This window comes from Poecilia mexicana, unplaced genomic scaffold (assembly GCF_051168715.1).
Source record: "Poecilia mexicana isolate PSO_F unplaced genomic scaffold, ASM5116871v1 scaffold_23, whole genome shotgun sequence".
In the NCBI taxonomy this organism is placed as follows: Eukaryota; Metazoa; Chordata; class Actinopteri; order Cyprinodontiformes; family Poeciliidae; genus Poecilia; species Poecilia mexicana.
In genome coordinates, this window is record NW_028263392.1 from 9714952 (window position 1) to 9731866 (window position 16915).

General features: G+C 41.1%; 2 protein-coding genes across 2 annotated transcripts; both read left to right on the forward strand.

The window, feature by feature from the left end:
• Window positions 1-168: 168 nt before the first annotated feature.
• tspan33a (tetraspanin 33a) lies at window positions 169-4696 on the forward strand. Its single transcript, XM_014994405.2, has 8 exons — window positions 169-585; window positions 2045-2102; window positions 2225-2352; window positions 2722-2796; window positions 2962-3057; window positions 3318-3446; window positions 3559-3720; window positions 3800-4696. Exons 1-8 carry the CDS (start codon window positions 484-486, stop codon window positions 3899-3901), a joined length of 852 nt encoding a protein of 283 aa, XP_014849891.2. The 5' UTR covers window positions 169-483; the 3' UTR covers window positions 3902-4696.
• Window positions 4697-7959: 3263 nt separating this feature from the next.
• smo (smoothened, frizzled class receptor) lies at window positions 7960-14631 on the forward strand. Its single transcript, XM_014994174.2, has 12 exons — window positions 7960-9244; window positions 10008-10207; window positions 10478-10687; window positions 10805-10977; window positions 11065-11284; window positions 11374-11497; window positions 11779-11871; window positions 12181-12289; window positions 13033-13218; window positions 13302-13450; window positions 13732-13866; window positions 14014-14631. Exons 1-12 carry the CDS (start codon window positions 8992-8994, stop codon window positions 14595-14597), a joined length of 2436 nt encoding a protein of 811 aa, XP_014849660.2. The 5' UTR covers window positions 7960-8991; the 3' UTR covers window positions 14598-14631.
• The last annotated feature ends 2284 nt before the right edge of the window (window positions 14632-16915 follow it).

Below are 16915 nucleotides of genomic sequence, written 5' to 3' on the forward strand. Positions count from 1 at the left end.
TCTTTAAGACATATGGACGCTTCTGAAATGTACAGTTCTTTGCACACAAAAATAGTGAAACTGAAAGAAAGACAGACATTAATCATAACAATTAAAATGAAAACAATGGATTCTTCAACTCTGTCTCAGACCTTTAACTATACTTTTTAGAGGCATTTTCTCTTTTATTTTTTATATTTTTTTTTCCGAAAAGAATAAAATAAAATTGAATAAATAAACGTAAAGCAACAACCCATCCTCTTGCGGGGGATTCCGTCTGCACATTGTTTGCATCATGTGATCACCTGTGAAGGCGTGAGACAGAAACTGAACGCCCACTGCTGACGAGCCCAGTCAGGCTTTGCTGTCGCTGCTTGGAATCCGTCTGTTATTGGGGTCGGTTATCATTATGCTTATGACCACTAGCGTCGACTTCCACCAACACATTTTGGTTTTTGTGCGCAAACTTGGTTGAAGCGCCTTCGCGCTGCAGCAGGACCAGCCATGGCAGGAAACCGCAACGGCGCAACTGGATCTGGCAAGGATTTCACTTTTGTCAACTCATTTGTGAAATACCTGCTGTTCTTTTTTAATTTAATGTTCTGGGTGAGTGATCAAAACCACTTTTATCTTTTTTTTTTTTTTTTTGAATCTCTTTAGTGTTTTAAGTTAATAACTCATCTTGCCATCATAAAATGTGGTTATGTAAAAGTAACAATTTTAATAAGGTGTTTGATAAGATCTTTAAAAAGTTTATTTCTGCCAGCTTTGTCCCGTCCCTCTTTGTTTTGTTTTAGTTACTTTTTAACACAGAAAGGGTCACGTACTCAACCCTGAAGTGACCTTCACATTTACCTTAAACACAGCAAACAGGGAAGCAAGACTATTTTTTTTTATAATCTAAGGAAGCTCAAATTTGATGAAATTCAGAGTACAGGTGATCGCCAAATGGACTTTAGAAAGTTGGCCACAAAGGCAGATTTAGCAAATCGTCACACTTTTAAAAAAAAGTCTTTTTAAGATCCATTGCACTTTTGCCAGATCTGAAACTTCACAATTCGAATGCATCTGAATGCAGATGGTAGAAGCGAAACTCCCTGCAGTGAGTCCGTCCACAAAGTTCATACAAAGGCTTTCGGCGTCAGGTGGTCTCTTGCAGCCTCTTCTGAGCTGGTTTGTTGTTGCAGATTAAATTTGCTGAGATTTAGAGACTTTTTGTTTGTCTTTCTGCTGCACAAAATGTTGAGTTGGGGGGAAAGAAACAAAACAAAACAAAACAACCCAAGATCTGACATGACCTTTCAGGTGTGCCCCTCTCAAATGAGATCAAGTCTCTTTATTAATTTGTATTCAACACTCTTGGTTAGCATGACCCGCGGCTGCTTAAGTAAGATAAGGCTGTGTGAGAACTTGAAGCTTGGAATGCGTCGTAACTTTCTGCTGCCTCTGGCTATGTCGGGTTCAACATGCTCCGAGCAGACGTTTGCTGCTACACGTCTGTGTCGTTTTTCTAATCTTGACTGGTTCGGTTTTTGTCGATTTTTAAGATATTTTCTTGCACATTCCTATCTACACATGTTCCCAAGCCACCTGTGTGCTTCAGGTGTCACACCTGCTCTGTTTACTGTGCCGCCAGAAAACAAGGCAGAGAGAAATCAGTTCCCTTCCCGACAGTCTCTCTAGTAATTGGATCCATGTCATTCAGGGTGGACAGGGTTTGTTCCTGAACTCTTTCTTTTACTCCGTTGAGAATGGGAGACGAGAGCTGAATGAGACGCTTTAGTACTGATGGTGGAGGGAGGATTTCGCCACTCTACGTACTTTTCTTGGGAAGAGGAATGCTCAAGTTGGGACAGTTTTAGAATATTTCATCAGTGATCCAGCAGATATGACTCATAAACTCCCCCCTGCACATCTTTCTTGTTACTAAGTTGAAGTGTCTAGATGGCGCCACACCCCTGACAAGTTGAAACGCATAAAAATAGTTTTCGACAGCTGCTCTGATGAACATCCTCCTGTTTTCTGTGTGATTTCTTTCATTTTCCTTGTCCATCTTCGCCCACAGGTGATCTCCCTGTTAATGGTGGCAGTTGGCATTTACGCCCGTACGGTGAAGCATGCAGGTAAATTGTCAGACGTCCCCGCCGGGGTCGGGTACTGGGTCTCCGCTTTACTTCACCGGGCACAAGGGTCGAGCAGCCGCCGCAACGGGAAGCAGATGAAGTGCCTCCATCTTTGTTTGCAGAGGCAACCCTGACATCTCTGTCCCTGGATCCCGCCGTTATGCTGATAGTGGTGGGAGTCCTGATCTTCCTCGTCACCTTCTGTGGCTGCGTGGGCTCGCTGCGAGAAAACATCTGCCTCCTGCAAATAGTACCTGGGTTTTAAATGTTGTCGGCCATTTTTTATTAATCTGAGACTTAACTGTTTTATTTATTTTCCTAGCCTGTCAGTATAATTGGACGAACAAATCTTTGAAATATAACTTCAGGCACATGTAGAAAACAAAAATACTGCTATATGTAAACATACTTCTATATATAAAAATGCTAGTGCATATCATTTTATTTCATTAAATGGCAATTTGTGGTTGAAAGGTAGGAAAATGTGGGAAAGTTTTAGGTGTGTGAGTGCAGTCACTGTACAAGGTCATGCAAACAATACATTTACATTAAGTTAAGTGATATAAAATGGTGAACTTTTTTTTTTTAGTAATTTTTTTTTTTTTTTTGCCCATCCCAGTTCTGCATCTCCTTGGTGGTGATTTTCATAATCCAGCTGGCCGCTGGTGTTCTGAGCTTCATCTTTTCAAATAAGGTAATCAAGCAATTAATTAATTAAATGTGAGCATAGATTTATGTCGTTTCAAGAAAGGCTTTTTAATCTGGTCAAAATGTAGTTTTTCAGTTCACAGAAATCCGGTTCAGTTGATGTCTTTATGTCTGAGATTTATTTATTTATTTATTTATTTTCACCTTCAAGGCCAGACAGAAAGTAACAGAAGTGATCAATGATGCAATCGTTCACTACAGAGACGACGTTGATCTGCAAAACCTTATCGACTTCGGTCAAGAAGAGGTGGGTGTTTTGTCAAAACTGTGCTTAAACGTCTGCAGCAGAGGCAGAACCGGAGGACTGCCTTACTTTGGTCAGATCGGGGTTGTTTGTTTCGAAAGAATCAACTAGCATTGGATTTTCGATGTTACTTTAAAATGATCCGGAGGGAAGAACGTCTTGTACGTGAAACATGAAATATCTGCTCCTGTATGCTTCACTTGCATAAAAAATAAAAAATAAGTCATATTTCTGTATTTTAATTTTTCCCTCCTCCTCCTCAGTTTGGATGCTGTGGTGCTGCGACATACCTTGACTGGTCCAATAACATCTACTTTCACTGTAACCAAACCAACCCCAGCAGAGAGCGCTGCTCCGTCCCCTTCTCCTGTTGCATCCTCTCTAGAAACGAGGTCAGTCTGATTAAAAATGCAGACACATTAGGGTCTTTCTTTTTCTTCTTCTTCTGTGTTTCTGTTGTATTTTCAGTTTTAGACGTAAGGATTTCTCTCTCTCTCTGCGTAGAGTGTGGTCAACACCATGTGTGGCCAAGGCATGCAAGAACGTGAATTCGCTGAAGCTGGCAAGGAAATTCACACCAGTGGCTGCATCGACATACTGGATGACTTCATCCACAGCAACATGATCGTACTGGGCGGCATTGCACTGGGACTGGCAGTACCAGAGGTACACATTGGTGCAATAAGGGCACAAACGCTTGATCTTGCTGCAGCCAAATGTTCATCCTTGTTTTCCTCTCTTGCAGCTGGTGGGCATGATTTTGTCTCAGCTTCTGATAAATCAGATCAAACAACAGATTGAGCTGCAGCAATACAACCTCAATCACAGCTCTGACCCGTGGAGCTGATCCTGGATCAGATTATTGCAATAACTGGCAACACATAGAGACTCGGTACAAACAAGCTTGTGTTTGAAGATGGGACACTTTGCTGCCACCTTCTGGACAGTCAAGGGGCTTGCATTTATCACACTGCACTGATTGTACTTGTTTTTTGTTGTTTTTTTTACTCATTTGTTTTCAGCGGGAAATATAAAGTTCTATGTTTTATTCATTTTTATTATATATTGTAAATACCTGAAAATTGTTTGTGATTTCAGCATTTAAGCGTATTTGTTTTGTTTATACTTGGAGATCATATTCAGTTGATTTCTTTAATACGTTTGAGATGTGTTTTCCATTGTGTTTTTTTTTTTTTCTTTTACTTACAACATATATCCGTCATAATGAATATAAATGTTTCAACTCTACACTCTGGGGATGTTTTGTTCCTACTCTTAAGGGCATATTGTTCTATGACTCTAATGAATAATGCCTGCAAAAAAAATAATGAAACATGCACATGTAATTTCAAACACATTCACATTAGCAAATCACATTTTTACATATTACATTTCCTTTCATGGTGTTCCAAAAGGAGTAGGGGAAAATAAAAAAAAACCCTTAAAAGCGGAAATAAATGTTTCAACAGGGATGGTTGTATATTCCCCATTCATTTTCTTATGATTTCCAAACAGCATACGATTTACTTTCTTCACATTTGAAGGGACTGGATTCCTTGTATCAAACCAGTATATAAATTCTTTTGTTTTTCTTTTTGTGACCACCTCCAAACGCTCATTAAATCCCAACCAGATGTTAAAATGTTAAACTTTCTTCTTTTTCAACTTTAGTTTCTCTGTTTTTTTTTTTTTGTTTTGTTTTTTTTCCTGTTCAGTTTGTTTATTGTACTATTCCAGCTCACCTCTGGGTGTTCGTATTGTTGTGGTCACTTTTTATTGCCAGCCAACTGACGTGTGTGCACTGCTACAGGCATACCGAGGCTACGCTTTTTAACACACTGGAGTTCCACGTAGATGCTTATTAAAACACACTTCCCTAATAATTCTCGGCATGTCGTCGCATCGTTAGACGCGCCGGTGCTTTTCGCCTCTTTGATGGTTTTGCTTTGACAGCTAAGGCTAGTGTTCACGCGAGAGGATTTGTAGTCGGACCGTTAACTGCAAACATCATCGGCCTCCTCATTTTTAGCAGCTCTCCGATGGCTGAACATTAAACAGAAAGCGCTGCAGCCTGCCGTGGCCGTTTCAGCCTCGTCTTCCAGTTAAAGGAAACAAACTCTTAAGGTGAAACATGATGCTCGTAATCTTTGGGAGCAGAGGCGGTCCTGTATGCACAAGCGGCCTTGACGCACTTCCCCAATCTAAACATCACATTCATCCGCGTGTTAACAGTTGCAGTGCTACTCCTGCCACTCAGCGGTGTTGAAAAGGGGCACTCCAATCAGAACAATCTTATATTTTATTTTTGATTCCACAGTCATATTTTGTTTTTCTAACTCATGTTTCAGAAATGGAACAATCGTGTAAATATTTTTATCTGAAAAATGTTATTTTTTGGTCTGATTGGAGTTACTTGCTCCACGCTGGGATCTCACACAATTATTCGCTGAAGTTATTCTTTAAATACATTTAAAGAATAACACCTGGATTTAAAGAATACCAGGAGGAATTTGTGAATTTGTTATTTTTTGAATGTGAGGTAAAACATTCATTCATCATTCACTTTAACCCTTATCCCCCTGTGAGTATCCCCCCGAACAGGTGCCCTCACAGAGGGTAACGTTTCGGACGAAACATTACTCCGAATCGTTCGCCAGTTGAACATCGGAGGGCGACAGGGTTAACGCCCCTGGGCAGGTCGCCAGCCCTGTCAGAGGGGGAACATATAGAGACAGACAACCATGCACACCTAAGGAGAATTTAGAGGGACCCCAATTAACCTGACAGTCATGTTTTTGGACTGTGGGTGGAAACCCACGCATGCACAGGGAGAGCATGCAAGCTCCATGCAGAAGCGTTTGGGCTGGGAATCGAACCCACAACCTTCTTGCTGCAAGGCAACAGCTCTACCAACTGCGCCAACTGTGCAGCACGTTATAGTCGCCTAAAGATACTTTTAGGTCTTATAATAATTACGTCATGAGGGAACACGTGACGCAGCTCGGACCCTGTGACGTGTTTGACCCATTCCATTCTGTTCTATGTAACAACACCGCCCTCTGGTGGTCTTGTTTTATTCCTGCTACTCATGGACGTTCACTGGCGACATTCTGTTAAGTCCTCTCCGCTGTTCTCATTTGCTTGATGACCGGCAATAGAAACAACCCGGTTCGGCTCGGCTCGGCTCGGCTCGGCTCTATTTCGGAGTGACCGCGTTTCCACCGGCCCTTCTTGGCTCTGTGGCAGGGTGCCGCCTCCTGGTGGCGGGGGGCGGGGTAAGGGGGGTGTAGCGCCATGTGCTGTGCTTCGTTACCCAGAGGTCGCGTTAGCGGAATATTTTCCGTATTTGACCGTTGTTTTTTTTTTTTTTTTAACTACATGAAAATTTAAAGCCCGTCGGTCATTTGACAGGTTATAATTAACACCCTCATGCGAGGACGTGATAGACTTTACGCAAAGAGTTCATCGCAGAGGAAACTAAAACCAATCAGTAAAAGAGTCCTTTCTGAATATCATCTCATGGACACTGAACTAAATGCGTCTTTCTGACCGGTGTTATATCTTTAAAATTTCCTCTTCGGTCATATTTCAGTCCGTTTTCTCGTCAATATGCGAGAGCTTAGAGCGATGCGCGCTCCCGCGAGAGGGGATGCAATTTTGGGCAGGCATGCGTTTCTGGGCATAACGCACAAACAAATGTTGTGATTTAGTGGGGAAACTGATGAGAACGTGACGTCTTTGTGGCCGTCTCTCAATGTGGCGAGTGTGATTTGACCTGTGTGTGTGTGTGTGTGTGTGTGTGTGTGTTGGTCTGCGCTGCAGCGCTATGTGTGTGGTCCTGTTTTTTTTTTTTTTTGTTTTGTTTTGTTCTGTTTTTTTTTTTGTTTTTTGTTTTTTTGCAGCCTCTGACTCACTCATACATGCTTTGGAGGACTTTTAAGGAGGCTCAAACACACACATTCTCTCGTTTAAGAAGGAGTATGCAGCTAAGTCAGCCATGTTTTAACCGAAAGAGAAGAAACAAAGCAACTTAAAGTCCTGCAAATATGCACGCATGCTCTTTCGGTAACAATCGATGAAAAATAGTTTGAGCATTAAAGTCTTCTGTAGCCACCTTAAGCGCGAGAATGACAGATCAGTTGATTTTCAGCCTCCCAAATGAAAATGTTAGTAATTCTGAGCTATGGACTTGGTCAGATCAAATAGACATTTATCATATTTGAGCGCGGTGCCAATGATCTCAAGCATAAGAAAACTTTACATGCTCAAATATTCAGATGTTTTTTTTTTTTTTTTTTTTTTTTTTCAAACATGAAACTCAGTAGAAATCTGCAAGAAGAAAAAGTTACATCCTGAAAGTCTGATGTAAAAAAAAAGAGAAAATTTCCCAAAACTGAGAATATTTGAAGATGGGTGTCAAACAACATATGCATATCTTGAAAAATATTGCAAGGATACACTAATTAAACAAACTGTTCGTGTGATTTTATTTGAGCACATGTCTTCATTATTTTATCAAAGAAATGGTTTCATTTTGTTAAACTAATAAGCAATTCAATAAATAAAATAACAAAATTCTTAATAGTGTTTACGTAGCTAAGTTGGCTACGTTGCATTTTAAACTCATCTTACAATTTTCTTTTTTGTTTGCAGGAGGTTCTTAGCATTCGGACTGCAATTAACTTGCCACGCAATGTTTGCATTTACATGTACAAAATATACTTCATCATTCACCTAATGTGTTTTTGCTGTTTTTGGAGAAAACTTCAATGCAGTGCAACCAATGTTTTACATTTTGAACAATAGGTGATCAGATGCAACCAAGATTTCCTTCAGCAACTCTTTAATTTAGGCCGGCAGCTTCTAATCAGATATCAACTTTAATCTCCTTTTAGCAAATAAGCAATGGAAACGGTTTGCTGTTTTCGACGACTGTGGCACCAGGACTGGACAGGCCATGGACGGTTTGCCACATCTGTATCTAAAACCACCTGGTTCGAGGCCCACCTGGGTTTCTTATAGGACCGTATATGTGCAAAGCCTAAAAGGTGATGTGCGTTTGTAATCGAGCGAAGCTACAAAAATCCTCCTTTCACAAGAGCAAACCTGTCGAGTCTGTGTTGCTTTGACGTCGGGGTCCTTCAGATGAGAAGCTCGGAGCAAGGCCCCTGCCATAAGGCACATTCTTCCACAAGCAAGAGGGGGGGATGGGAGTGGAGGTTTTGTTGCTCTGGCTCTCCCCCCACCATGTGCATACCAGTGACAAAAAAAAAAAAACCCACAGCCAGACTCTTAGCTGCAACCAACAGGAGTACAAACACACTACTGGACTTCTGCCAGATACTCTACACGGAGGGAAAAGTGATTCTCGGGATGTGGACGCAGTTATAAGGATCATTTCTCATTTTTAGTTTTCCGCTGAAGGAGAAGAAGAAGAAGGGGGTGGTGCATGTGAGCAAGAGATCCTGTTACAGAGGTCCAGACTTTTTTCAAGTTTTTTTTTTTTTTTTTCCCTGAAAGTGGGGGTAGGGCGAAGCAACATTCTCTGTTATGCTTTTCTTCCTAAACCCATCCAGCAAATACTTCATATAATTTGGAACTCATCAGTCAATACTTTGGTTTCCTTTCCTTTCTATTTTTTTTGTTTGTTTTTGTTTAGGAATACTTTTTGGGACTACTGGAGCTGAATAATGAGGGAATTCAGGACGATTCTGTGGGACACGGACGAAAAGCACAGAAGCAAAAAGTTTGAGAGGACTGCGAGAAAACTTTAGAGGAAAAAAGAACCCAACCCCGCTGCAGCTTTTCTGGAGTATGGAAACTTATAAATCAGACGTAGAAACCAGCTTTCACCAGAGAAGCGTGTAGTTTGGTAGCTGAAGCCTCAAGGATTTTGAAATCCGTTGGATTTTTTTTTTTTCCGTCTTCTCTCCCAAGATGTCTTCCCAGGGTCGGAGCCCCATTGTTGGGATGCTTTGCGTCTGGGCTGCCTGGCTGTCGGGCTGCAGGGCAGTGTTGGCCCCGAACGGGACTATGTTTGAGGACAAATGCAAGAAAACCTCCACTTGTGAGGTGCTTAAATACAACACATGTTTGGGTTCACCTTTACCCTACACCCATACATCTCTGATCCTGGCGGAGGACTCCAGCAGCCAAGAGGAGGCTTTTGAGAAGCTGACCATGTGGTCTGGTAAGTTAAACCAGAAAAGTAACATTTAGAGAAGACACAGTCAGCATTAATTTTACTTTTTGAACTTTTCATATATTTTTTTTCCCTTACAATCAATTGGGTTTTCAGTAGTGTGTGATTGTAAAGTTGAAGAAAAATGGTCAAAAATGTATTTATTTTTTATTATTATTTTTTTTACATATAAAAATCTAAAAAGTGTGGTGTGCATTTCTAGTCGCTATTACTATTAACAATTTATGGGAGTGTCTTTTGTCGTATGTTATTTTCTCGTCCTTTGTAAACTCAAGTTCAGTCAGATCAATAAGCTCTGAGCAGAAGACGTTCACACAGCATGGTGCTGCCACCACCATGTTTCATGGTGTGAATGTTGTGTGTGCAGGGGTATGTGCAGTACTACAAATCCACATCACTTCATCCGACAAAAATACTTGTCATTTCAACCTTACTTATTTATTTATGTATTTATATCTTTGCTCCATTTTTGACATGGCTCATCATGGCTAATTTTAAACTGCACTCCTTATTTTTCATTTACTAGGTGACATTTGATTGCAACTTGTTGAATGGATTATTTGGATTAGAGTAAAGGCATCCTCACATAATTCATCTGAAATAAATCAAGTTCTGACTCACTGATTGGTGCATCTCAGGCAGTTACTGGCAGCAAAAAAAAAAAAAAAATGTTGCGAAATGTATATTGTCGTACGTCGTGTAGCTGTTTAGTGTACATGTCCATATTTTTACTGATGTTTTCATGTTTTAGGATTGCGAAACGCCCCACGTTGCTGGTCAGTCATCCAGCCGCTGCTCTGTGCCGTCTACATGCCGAAATGCGAGAATGGCCGAGTGGAGCTGCCCAGCAAGAGCCTGTGTGTGGCCACACGTCGCCCGTGCAGCATTGTGGATCGGGAGAGAGGATGGCCCAATTTCCTCAAATGTGACAAATTCCCCGTGGGCTGTTCGGTATGCCTCGTTTTGCGTGTGTGTGTTTTGATCTCCAGGGAGATACTTTCTCCATTTGGTTGCTTCAAAATCTGACATTAGGCCGTAAAGTTGAAAAAACATGTTAACTGGGGTAAATGTGGTCACAACCTTACCAGCTGCCCTGAACGTTTTAGAAAATAACAGTCATATTATCTTTCAATGCCAGATGCGTCTTCCTTTCCTTCAATGAAATCTTGGAAGATCATTTTCTTGCAAGATGTGCCTCACTTATATACATTTTGTGTCCAGAATGAAGTGCAGAAGCTGAAGTTCAACACGTCAGGACAATGTGAAGCCCCTCTGGTGAAGACAGACATTCAGTCGAGTTGGTACAAGGATGTAGAAGGTTGTGGCATCCAGTGCGACAACCCCCTGTTCACCGAAGAGGAGCACAATGACATGCACGCCTACATTGCTTACTTTGGCACAATCACACTCCTCTGCACCTTTTTCACTCTGGTGAGACGTACAAACACTCTCCGCCAAGAGAGAAATGAATATCTCCCCTCCTCCCCTCCCCATACTTGGATCTTTTTCTCTTCCCTGACCACCGACTCCCCTTCTGTCTTGATTCAGGCCACGTTTCTTGCTGACTGGAAAAACTCAAACCGCTACCCGGCCGTCATTCTCTTCTACATCAACGCCTGCTTCTTTGTGGGCAGCATCGGCTGGCTCGCCCAGTTCCTGGACGGCGCACGCAAAGAGATTGTGTGCAAGAGCGACAACACCATGCGGCTCGGGGAGCCCTCGTAAGTGTGAGGGCTTCGGCCCCCACCGTGTTGGGTGACAACGGCCAAGACGAAAGAGATAGATACAAACCGATGTCCTCTCCACAGATCTTCAGAAACGCTCTCGTGCGTCACCATCTTCATCATCGTCTATTACTCCTTGATGTCAGGCGTGATTTGGTTCGTCATGCTGACCTACGCCTGGCACACCTCCTTCAAGGCTCTGGGCACAACTCACCAGCCGCTGTCTGGACGGACCTCCTACTTCCACATGGTGACCTGGTCCATTCCCTTTGTCCTCACCGTGGCCATCCTTGCTATAGCTGAGGTGTGTAGAAAACCCTCGCGAGGTTGTAGCTTTTGAGAATTATGGAATAAAAAAAATTAATGTTTCGTACGTGTGTTTGTGCTCCAAAGGTGGATGGAGACTCTGTGAGTGGGATCTGCTTCGTCGGCTACAAGAACTACCACTACCGAGCGGGGTTTGTACTGGCGCCCATTGGTGTGGTGCTTGTTGTTGGTGGCTACTTTCTCATTCGGGGTAGGTTTGTGCTTTAAAATTCATCTGTTATGCTTTCATGCATGCAGTGATGATGAAATAAATGAAGGTATTTATCCTGAAGGTCTTGAGTCGTCTCTGGTCTTATATAGACCCTTAATCTTTCTAGATTCTTCTGTAGAAAGATTAAGCAGCAAATCTACTTCGTAACTGGAAGTCACTAAAGTAAATGGGACAAGTTCTTATTGAGTCGCAACCCACTGTAGTGATCCATAAAAGGGCTCAACTCGTAACACTTCCCTCTAAAAATACTCTTCTTCTAGGTGTCATGACCTTATTTTCCATCAAGAGTAACCACCCAGGACTGCTGAGTGAGAAAGCGGCCAGCAAAATCAACGAGACAATGCTGAGACTAGGTAAGATCTGTCCCATTCTTTTTCCTAACATTTGAGGGCTAAACATGTGAGCTGAAACACGAGTCTGTCTTTGGAAACAGATGCTTTGTCTGAAGCGGCAGGCGACATGGCACAAAGAATGTAAACACCCTTAATACCTCCATGTGATACGATGACCCAGGAGAACGCCTTGTTTACACAGACAAATGTTCTTAATGGGTTGCGTTTTCTGAGCTAGGTCATTTGTTTGTTTTTTTTTCTGAATAAGGAAGAAAAATCCAACAATCTGTCTGATATTACATGATTTGTCGTTCTCTTTCTCACCGTTAGGTATATTTGGATTCCTTGCATTTGGCTTTGTTTTCATCACATTTGGATGTCACTTCTATGACTTCTTCAACCAGGCTGAATGGGAGAGAAGCTTCAGAGAATATGTGCTGTAAGTTCTTCAGACAGATTTCCCACTAGGGTGTTTTTTTTTTTTTTTTTAGCTATTTTTGTCAGATGACAATTTTTAGAGAAGCAACCAAGAAGCACATTGTAACTTTGGAGGATCTGCAGAGATCCACAGCGCAGATGCAACTTCGAATCAGGCACTTGGCAAAGCTAACCTTCATAAAAGAAAGATGAGAGGAAAGCCAAATTTTGATACCGTTTGACATTTCTGGTCGTATGAATCCAAACGGAAACTTCCTGGCTGATATTAAAGACAAGAAAGGCCATGTGTGGACAAACAGCTACTTTCTGAACACACCATCTCAGCCATGAAGTATGGTGGTGGCAGCATCATGCTGGGGGGGGTGGGGGGGGCAGTGCAAATCTTTAGCAAAGACGGAAAAATAGTACGTTATAAAAAGAAGCTAAACACGAAGAAGGTTGATGGATTCTTCTTTAATGATTGGTAGCCAAACCATTTCAATCCACGTCTGTGAAAACGTAATAATGACCTAAATTGTTACCATTAAAAACAACGAAAAGCTGTGAAATTTGTGAGTGTTTTACTCACTGTCGCATTAAAATTCAGTTATTTGTTCTTTTTGCTGCCATTTTTACTCTTTCAACTCATGGAAATGGAAATGAATGTATTTTAAATGTACCAGAAAACGATAAGTCAAGCCTGTGCTTAAAGAGTTCATCTCTATATGAATTAAAGGGTCTGAATGTTGTTCATGTTTCCACCAGATGTGAAGCCAACGTGACAATCGCCTCTCAAACCAACAAGCCCATCCCAGAATGCACCATTAAAAACCGTCCCAGCCTGATGGTGGAGAAGATCAACCTGTTCTCCATGTTCGGCACAGGAATCGCCATGAGCACCTGGGTCTGGACCAAAGCCACCTTCCTCATCTGGAAACGCACTTGGTTCAAGTAAGGAAACACTAAGTAACTTCAGAGATGAAAAATCAGATTTTGGGCGCCTACCAGGCTCTTATAATTTGGTATTTTTCCAGGATCATTGGTCGAAGTGACAACGAACCTAAGAGGATAAAGAAGAGCAAGATGATTGCTAAGGCGTTTGCAATGAGAAAGGAGCTCCACAAGGACCCGGAGAAGGAGCTGTCCTTCAGCATGCATACTGTGTCACATGATGGCCCAGTGGGTTAGTATCTGAACCCTACTAATAGCGCCATCTTGTGAGCTGTAAGTGCAACTGCATGGGTTTATTTTCAAATGGCGGTTCTGACTTAAAAAAATAATAATAATAAAAAAGAAATTGTCTGCGATTATCCACTTGAAACTTTTCTGTCATTTGTAGGGTATATATTTTATTTCAGAGGAGTGGTGGAAACTGTAAGGCTGCTGGTTAAGCCTTAAGCCTCCAGGATCAGACTTTCAGACTTTAAGACGATTCTGATTTCAAACTGATTTCTCATTTAACAGCTGGAATCAATTTTGACCTGAACGAGCCATCCAACGATGTTTCATCAGCATGGGCCCTACATGTACCCAAGATGGTCGCCAGACGGGGAGCCATTCTGCCTCAGGACATTTCTGTCACTCCCACTGGGACTCCGGGTGAGATTTTGGCTGTTTTACATTGAACCGGTCTGTTCTGACATTTTCTGCTCCTCTGTTCACTTTTGTTCATTTACAATCTTTCAAACCAAAACATCCCTTAAACCTTTTGCATTTGCTCTTACAATAATACGTCTGCTCTGACAGTGCCCCCTCCAGAGGAGAGGAACAGACTGTGGATGGTGGAGGCAGACATATCACCTGAGATGATAAAGAGGAAAAAGAAGAAGAAGAAAAGGAGGAAGGAGGTGCGTAAGCCTGACGAGGTGGTGGAAAACCAGACTCGCCTTCAGCGAGAGTTTGGCCGCAGCTCGGTTCCTCGCCTGCCGAAGCTTCCCTGCCACCCGAGCCTGGTGGCCAATCTGCGTGAACAGCAGAGGCAGCAGTCGCTGGAGCAAGGGGTCCTGCCGGGCTCGTTGCCGGATTACGAACCCTGCGAGGAGAGGTGTTCATACCTGGAGTGCCAGAGCGGCAGAAACGGCTACCTGATGACCCGAGTTGATTGTCCGGAAAATCTGGGCCTCAGGCCAAGCTGTCGCCCTTTGACTTCAAACTGGCAGCCCAGTGGATCGTCAATGTACCCCGGAGAGGTGGAGCATGCCGACGGGCTGTCAGAGAGAATGGCTCATGTGGCTCGGGTACCGGCGGGCCGCAGGGCAGGCTACGGACCCATCCACTCCAGGACCAATTTAATGGAGGCGGAGCTAATGGATGCTGACTCTGACTTTTAAAACTGCAGAGTGAGCAAGAAAAAAAAAAGAAAAAGTAACTTTAAGAGATTCCTACTCAAGTGTACCAGATCCAACATCACTAAGATCCTAAATGTACGATTAGTTTCAAGTCTCTGTTATTTACATTGTGTGAGTGTGTCTGAGTGAGCGTGTTAGGAAAATGTGTGGGAATGATAGAGAAATAAACTAATGTAAATAGCTTTTAAAAATATTAGTTTTTATACCATATTCTGTATATTATCATCTAATGTTTCCTTTAAAAGTAAGAAAAAAGCAACAACAACTTTGTGACAACAAAACAGATCAGGCAGCTAAGCTATTCGTGTCTTGTGAGCATGGGTTAATGTGGGGGCTACCTTATTAGGAGGAACACTTTCCACATAATAACTTTACATTTTTGTTCAGAGCTGTTTTAAAACAGTGTAATTTGTATCTTTATATATATATATATATATATATATATATATATATATATATATATATATATATATATATATATATATATATATATATATATATATATATGCTTACTAGAGCCAGAGGGAAAAAAAACAACATCAAATATATGCCTTCCTCTACTGAAACTAAAAATGAGCTAACTTGATGCTCTAATGTTACCAGTATTAGAAAAATAATCACTAATTCAAACAGTACAGTAAAAGTGGCACAAAGAAGAAGAATGAAGTCTGCACGAGACTGTGCCACCTCACACTTCATTGGTTTACTTGAGTTTGACAGACGATCCCTTTGTCTGCCCTGGTGTCCCTGTTCTTAGCGTTTCTTGACTTTGTGTAACCACAACGTTCTTGTGCAAAACTCTTTGATATTTGCTTTGTTGCCTGGTGCAATAATGCATCTCTTTGTCTTTTGTTTGGAAGAAGAAGAAAAAAACACTTTTATGAAACTGCGTTTGTCTGATTTTCTTTCCGCTTTACTGTTTTGTACATTTAGAGAAAAGAAATATGTATTTGTACTGTATATACTGTTGTATATATTATGTTTAAAGTGGTTTCTGGATGTTATTGTCCTCTATGGTTTTGTGTTTCATCTGTATCACAGATGCTTGGTTTCTCAGCAGAATATTTCCTTGTTTCCCTGTCTAAATTAAGGTGCTATTTATATTCTTTGTACGACTCTGCAAGTAAATCACAGGTTCTGCAGAGTTGATCAATAAAAAGGGATGAGTTGACTGTATTTAACTCTTTCACTGTTATTTGTGATTTAACCAAAACAAAGTGGTGAGGTGCAAGTTCATGCATGCAGTTATATTGTTTCATAGCCAAGACACACACAAAAAAACCTTCTATTTTTTATTGTATTTAGTGAAAATCATGTCAGATTTATTTAAGCTATGCTTTTAATAACTGAAATGTGGCGTAGCTCATGTTCAGGAACTATTCAAATATTAAATCAAGAGTGTTGTTTTTTTTAATGTCCTTGGAAAGTAAATACTTCTGCTTTTATAGACCGTTTCACAACATTATTGTGTAGAAAATAATACTTTCACTTAACTGTGCAGCTATTGTTTTTATATGGAAATAAAAGTAATACCACAGAAAAATAAGCCTGGTCAGTCTTCAGTGCTCCGACCAATGTTTTGTTTTTATGTCAGCTTTTTCTCCTCTGACCGATCCGATATACAGACTTTCCCACCTGAGCTGAGGATTTCTACAGCTCCTCCTGTGGCACAGTAGGATGAAGGATGAACGCAAATGCACAATGCACTGTAGATGCTAATTTAAAAGAAACATGGACCCCACAGTTAAGCAGTACTTTCCATTAGTCTGTCACAGAAAAAAAAACACTATGGTTGTAACATGATGAAAATCTGTCACAATTTAAGATATAATTTAAGATACACTCATGGACTGTAACACAGACCTTTTAGGTTCATAGGTTGTGGTTATGCCAAGAATCAAATCAGAGTCAGGAGTTTGGTGCTGTTAGTAATTATGTTCATGTTGTGTTGAACCAATGCCTTTTACATACATTTGACTTTTATTTTTGTCAATATGAATCTATATGTGAGCTCACCTGTTACGTGTTTTATTCATGCTTTTGTGAAAGGCGTTTTATAAATTACCAATGTCTTTTTATTTTTTTATTATTTTTACCTTTCTTTTTTGAGCATAGTGAGTTTGTGATAATTGTACACGACGTGTCCTATAAATAAAGTTGAAATCGGCTTTTGCAGCGTCTCGTGCTGTGTCCCAATTAAACCCCTTGGGGGCGCTAAACACACGCTTTCATTAAATCAGACATGCGATGAAAAGTCAAAGATTTGTCAAAAAATATGAACAAAAACAAAAAAATATTTA

Bases quoted from the DNA above. Each gene is read 5' to 3' on its own strand.
- tspan33a (XM_014994405.2), top strand. From the start codon at position 484: ATGGCAGGAAACCGCAACGGCGCAACTGGATCTGGCAAGGATTTCACT. The intron at 586-2,044 runs GTGAGTGATCAA...CTTCGCCCACAG, and splicing joins TTTTTAATTTAATGTTCTGG to GTGATCTCCCTGTTAATGGT. The intron at 2,797-2,961 runs GTAATCAAGCAA...TTCACCTTCAAG, and splicing joins GCTTCATCTTTTCAAATAAG to GCCAGACAGAAAGTAACAGA.
- smo (XM_014994174.2), top strand. From the start codon at position 8,992: ATGTCTTCCCAGGGTCGGAGCCCCATTGTTGGGATGCTTTGCGTCTGG. The intron at 10,978-11,064 runs GTAAGTGTGAGG...TCCTCTCCACAG, and splicing joins ATGCGGCTCGGGGAGCCCTC to ATCTTCAGAAACGCTCTCGT. The intron at 13,219-13,301 runs GTAAGGAAACAC...GTATTTTTCCAG, and splicing joins TGGAAACGCACTTGGTTCAA to GATCATTGGTCGAAGTGACA.